At 54.7% G+C, this 6,000-nt stretch overlaps 1 protein-coding gene across 2 annotated transcripts in view; it reads right to left on the bottom strand.

The window, feature by feature from the left end:
• The window catches only part of AJUBA (ajuba LIM protein), a 55,422-nt gene extending 50,615 nt beyond the window's left edge, over positions 1–4,807 (bottom strand). Inside the window, exon 1 of one of the 2 annotated variants that reach the window (XM_086923665.1) lies at positions 3,375–4,807. In XM_086923665.1, the coding sequence (XP_086779791.1) occupies positions 3,375–4,605 (1,231 nt within the window). In that variant the 5' untranslated portion in view covers positions 4,606–4,807. The remainder of the gene's footprint in view (positions 1–3,374) is intronic. The other variant, XM_086923666.1, reaches the window with a different exon arrangement.
• Positions 4,808–6,000: the final 1,193 nt, after the last annotated feature.

Genomic DNA, 6,000 nt, shown 5'->3' on the forward strand with positions numbered 1-6,000 from the left:
CTATGGTATATATGTAAATAAATACAACACTGCTGTGTTTTAGCTGCGCAGTTAGTGAAGGAAGCTTGTGCTTCTGCTTCCACTAATCTATGGTATGCATGTGTGAATGAATACAATGCTACAGTGTTCTAGCTGCACTGTTAGAGAAGGAAGCTTGCACTGCTGCCACCTCTTCTCATTGTTAAACAGTTTGAATGAATATAATGCTGCTGTGTTCTAGGGGTACAGCTAGTGACAGAAGCTTGAAAAGCTGACGCCTCTGCTTTATGGTATACATGTGTGAATGAATACAATGCTGCTGTGTTCTAGCTGCACAGTTATTGAAGGAAGCTTGCCCCACTGCTGCAGCCTCTGCTCTATGGTATGCATGTGTGAATGACTACAACACTGCTGTGTTCTAGAAGTGCAGTAAGTGAAGGAAGCTTGCGCTTCTGCCGCCTCTGTTCTATGGTATGCATGTGTGAATGAATACAATGCTACTGTGTTCTAGCTGCAGTTAATGAAGGAAGCTTGCGCTGCCGCCACCTCTGCCTTATGGAATGCATGTGTGAATTAATACAACGCTGCTGTGTCTAGGGGTACAGTCAGTGGAGGAAGCTTGTGCTGCTGCTTCTGCTCTATGGTATGCACATATGACTGAACACAGTGTCCTAGCTGCACAGTTAGTGAAGGAAGCTTGCACTGCTGCCACCTCTCCTCTATGTTATGCATGGGTGAATTAATACAAAGCTGCAGTGTTCTAGCTGCACAGTTAGTGAAGGAAGCTTGTGCTGATGCCTCTGCTCTATGGTATGCATGTGATAATGAATACAACGCTGCCGTATTCTAGCTGTACAGTCAGTGAAGGAAGCTTGCGCTGCTGCTGCCTCTGCTCTACGATATGCATGTGTGAATGAATACAATGCTTCAGTGTTCTAGCTGCAGTTAGTGAAGGAAGCTTGCACTGCCGCCACCTCTGCCTTATGGAATGCATGTGTGAATTAATACAACGCTGCTGTGTTCTAGCTGCACAGTTAGTGAAGGAAGCCTGCATTGCTGCTGCCTCTGTTCTATGGTATGCATGAGTGAATCAATACAACACTACTGTGTTCTTTCTGTACAGTTAGTGAAGGAAGCTTGCGCTGCCGCCACCTCTGCCTTATGGAATGCATGTGTGAATGAATACAACGCTGCTGTGTTCTGGCTGCGCAGTTGGTGAAGGAAGCTTGCACTGCCGCCACCTCTGCCTTTTGGAATGCATGTGTGAATTACCACAATGCTGTTGTGTTCTAGGGGTACAGTTAGTGAAGGAAGCTTGCATTGCATCCCCCTCGGCTCTATGGTAGGCATGTGTAAATTAATACAACACTGCTATATGTTCCTTACCCATTTTGTGTGTGAGGGAAGCTTGTGCTGCATGGTAATAGTTATAGCTGTTTGGCTTGTAAGGGGAAACTGCTCTCAGCTCTTGCTCACGCAGTTATTGTTCTTTGTGAGAGATGAAGTGCCACTGCTACCTGTACCGAACATGCTTGTTAAGGGAATGGTACGCATGTTGTACCTGCTCTGCTTGTACGATGAATGCTGCAGTGCTGCTGCTCGTACTGTACCTGTTGTGTGAGACAGGAAGGCTTGCACTGATGCTTCCAGTGTTGTACCTGATGTGTGTGCAATGAAGGCTGGTACTACTGCCATCTGCTTTGCGTTGAGGAACGGTGGTACTGGCTCTTTTACTATACAATTGTTGTGAGTGGAGAGGATTGCTTATGCACATGCTTGAAGCGCTCTGCCTGAAACAGGAGTGCTTTCACTGTTGCTGAGTGTACCTCCTCTCTGGATGAGAGAATCTTGAACTGATCCAGACTGTATTGTACCCATCTGAATTAAGAAAGCCTGCATTACTCCTGTCCAGATTCATTGTATCTGTTTATCTTGTGTTTGTGTGTGTGACGCTTGCACTGATGTTTTTGTTGTACCAGTTTTAAATTTCAAGTAAGCTTGCTGCCCTGCTGCATGTACTAGGCTTGACAGAGGGTGTGCGAGGTAAGCCTGCAGTATTGTTTCTACTGTAACTATTGTGTATATGACAAGCTTCCACTGACCACACTCTGCTTCTTCTCTGCACTGCTTCGGTTTGCTGTACCTGTTCGTTTGTGATGGGAGTTTGTATTGCTGCTAAGTGCCGAAAGATTGCTGTGTGCAAGGGAAACTGTCTTCACCTGTGTCGTTCCTGTGATGTGTGGGGGAAGCCTGTAACATTACTAGCTGTGTTCTACCCATTGTGTGTATAACTTAGGATGTCTGTGACTGGGGTTGAGGGGTTAAAATGTTTCAGCACTCCATTCATGATCTTACTGTGTTTGCTATGTTCGCCCTAAGTGGCCATGGGTATGCCCAGACATGGGTACCTTGCTCGCTGTGCCACTGGATTCAAGCTAGACTGGCTGCTGAGGAGTAATACACTGAAACCGGTCCCAAGATGCTTGTTTCCGGTCCAGGGAGAACTTGGCTTTCCATTTTGGGCTGGACTGTTCCCATGAGGCACAGGGTCAAGACTGGTTTGAATATGGCTGGGTCCAAACTGTAGTGGCGTGGTGAGCAAAAGAAAGATGGATTAAACCCAGCTCCGTTACTGCGGGTGAGTGGTTGAAAAGTTTCAGCACTGCGTCCATCATCTTGTTGTGTTTATAACTTAGAATAGGCGTTTGAAGCCTTTTTCTAGTGAACTGAAATCTTGCACTGCCACAGAACATGGCGCGGCTGGTGTGTGTATGCAAGAGCGGGGCCCTTTCATATTCATGTAGGCTACAGTGGATGCCTGTTGTCTGTGTGCTCTACGCCTTCACTGCCTCTGCGTGAAGTTCTGTGTAAGGGACTCTCGCTGCTCTTACTGTACGTTTGCTGTGAGTGAGGAAAGCCTATGCTGTTGCTCAGCACGCTGCACCTGTTCTGTTTTTGTGGGCGATAATTCCACACTGTTACCTACGTGTTCCCTATGTTTCTTCTACTTCTGTGTGTATGAAGGTATCCGACAATGTCATATCTGTGACATACCTAGTCTGTAAATGAATCTTGCATTGTGTGCCCTTCAAAGCACAAGACTGTGGTCTGTGCATCTGGAGGCCTGTAGGTCTGTTTTGGAAGCTGGCGCTGTGTGTGCATGATTGGCTGTTCACTTGTGTGAATGGGCTTCCGATCTGTGCATTCACTATGCAAAAGCCGAACCTGTTGTCTTTACCGCATGTTTCTTTGGACACCTGAACAGATGTAACTAAATTCCCAATGCTTCTGTGAGCGCTCTCCATCGCATCGAGGTCTGCTTTAGATCAAATGATCGCAGCTGCATGTGACGCTTCTCACTCATTACCTAGTTTAACCGCACACACTCCACTCACCGAAGTAGTCCTCCTTCGCCTCCGGCTCGTGCGCGCCGGGCACCTCCTGGGCACCCGCAGCCACCGGGCCGACCAGCGCCGAGGCCACCTGCTGGAAGAAGCCCGGCCTCGGGGGGCCGTCGGCCGGGCCCGCGCGCACCTCGGACCCCCGCCTCGCCCCTCCGCGCAGCATGACGGCCAGCTCCTCCTGGTACTGCGCGCCGGTGGAGAACCGCAGGCCGCGGCTGCACTCCGGGTACCCGGCCACCGAGCGCCGCACGGGCTGCGCGGGCTCCGGGTGGCCGGCCATGCCCAGCGCCGGCGGGTAGGAGTGGCGGCTGTCCTGCGCCAGCGCCCCGGGCCGGAGGTGGCAGAGGCGGTGCAGCGCCTCGTCCAGCTCCGGGTAGGGCACCAGGCCGCCCTCGCCCGGGCTCAGGGAGTAGCAGCCACTGGGCTGCGGGCTGCCGTGGCGCTGGTCGTAGCCCAGGCTGATGCCGCTGGTGCGGTTGCTGCAGGGCCGGCTGGGGCAGTCCAGGTTCAGGCTGGTCCGGGGGCTGGAGTGCTTGCTGGTGTCGCTGGCGAAGCTAGAGCGGGGGCTGCTCACCCCCTCGGGCCCGGGGGCGTAGGCCGTCGGGTAGTGGTGGCTCCCTGTCGGCGGGCACTCGTCCACCGCGCCCACCTCGAAGAGCTGGAAGGCCCGCGGGCCGGCGTGGGCACAGAGCTCGCTGCCCGTGCTGTAGCGGTGCTCCCTGCTGTGGCGGTGGCTGCCCAGGTCGCTGCCCGTGCTGTGGCGGGCCGCGTCCTGCGAGTACCGCCGCCCCCACTCCGCCCCGAAGTCCCCGGCGCTGTAGCGGTGCGCCTCCAGCGAGGCTCGCTTGCGGCCCTCCGTGCGCCGGGCCACCACCGCCCCGCCGCCGTCCTGGAAGCCGCTGTCGGCGCCGCTGCTGAAGCGGTAGCAGCCCCCCTCGGGTGGCTCCTCGCCGGAGCCGCTTCGGGACCATTGCCGCTCCCCCGACCGCAGGGCGGCGCTCATCCGCAGCAGGGGAGGCCGGGACGCCTTCTCGGGGTCGGGGTAGGGCTGGGCCGGCTGCCTCGGGGCCTCGGTGTCTGGCTGGGGGGTAGCCGTGGCGGTGGTGGTGGCTTTGGCGGGCGGTTCTTGCTTCCGACGGCCGAACTTGGCACTCCCGGAGTCGGTGATCCGGAGCCTCTCCAGCAGCTTGCTGGCCTTCTCCCCGAGCCGGTCCATGTTCATTCAGAGAAAGGAGGTAGTAACTCAGTCTTGGGACCTCTCCTAACCGGGACACAGAAGCAAGAATATCCACAAGTCCTTTTCACCATAAACTCAGAAGGTGGTGGTCCACGTTGCCTTTGAGCAGAGAGAGGCAGGGCTCTGGGCCAGGACAGTAAAATGAACGGTTCATCAAAGCAGAGCGCTGGGCTGTCCTCCAGGGCCCGGCTCGGGGCCAATACAGTAGAGAAGTTCAGTCGCAGGAGCAAACCAGTGACTCAAGGCTAATACCGTGAAACCAAGGAGGATTCAAAGCAGGCCCCTCTGCCTGCTCGGCCCGTCAGTACAGTAACATCACACAGAGCTCATCAAAGGCGCAACGGAATGGCAGAGGGCGGCCCAGCACAGAGTTCTCAGTAATCCATTTCTGCAGCTCACTCCTTTCCAGGGAGATCGGCTCAGACTCCGAGCTATTCGGGCGAGACAGACTGAAAATACAGACCACTTACAGGCAGGAAGGATGACGCCAACTCCATGCAGCTCCCGCACTCCCTGCATGCGGGCAAACAGGGTCCACACTTGCCTATGGCAGCTTCACCACTTCCTGCAGGAGTGCGAATTGCGTCTTCACTCCCATCTAGTATCTCCCGCACTCCCCGCAGGAGGTCGGGTGGTGTCTACTCCGCTCTGGCAGCTCCAGCACTCCCTGCAGGAGGGCGGATGGTGTTTTCACTCCCCTCTTGCAGACCACACACTCCTTGATGGAGGACCTCTGGAGTCTTGGCAGCAAATGTGCAGCTCCATATCTCTCTGCAAGTGGACAGGCGGTGTCTTCAGTCCCTCTTGCAACTACAGCAGCCCGTGCAGGAGGGCAGGGGGTGAGTACGCTCTCTTCCAGCAGCTCCGGTGTTCCATGCAGGTGGGAAAGGGATGGATTTACGCCCCTCTGGTTGGAAAAGATACCCATACAGGAAATCAGGGGATGGTTTCGGTACCTGTTTCTTCAGGACTCCCTGTAGCACGACGAGGAACTCCAGTAAACTGTTGTATTCACCCAACTTCTTGCAGTTGGAAACTCCCTGCAGCTCAGAGCAGTGCTTTAGTTTTTCCTGCATCCCCGGACTCCATCCAAGAGGGCAGATGGCGACTTGAAAGTCCCTTCACCGTTCAGGAGCCCAGGAGGTGTCTTTGATGCCCGCAGCTCCTAGGGTTCCTGCAGCTCAGGCAGTCTCTGCCGGAGGGCTGAGGGTGGCTCCAGTCACTTCCCGCAGCTCCGGACAGAAGCGCAGAGCAGAGGGTAGCTAGCTTCAGGCTGTGGCAGTCAAAAAGTGTTTTATTCTTCTACCGTCCGTTTGGTTTTAGAACCCCTAGCTTCTTCCAGGCGACAGGGCACGCGAGGGCCCCAGTAGTTCCCCCCGG

This window comes from Lissotriton vulgaris, chromosome 5, assembly GCF_964263255.1.
Source record: "Lissotriton vulgaris chromosome 5, aLisVul1.2, whole genome shotgun sequence".
NCBI classification, from domain to species: domain Eukaryota; kingdom Metazoa; phylum Chordata; class Amphibia; order Caudata; family Salamandridae; genus Lissotriton; species Lissotriton vulgaris.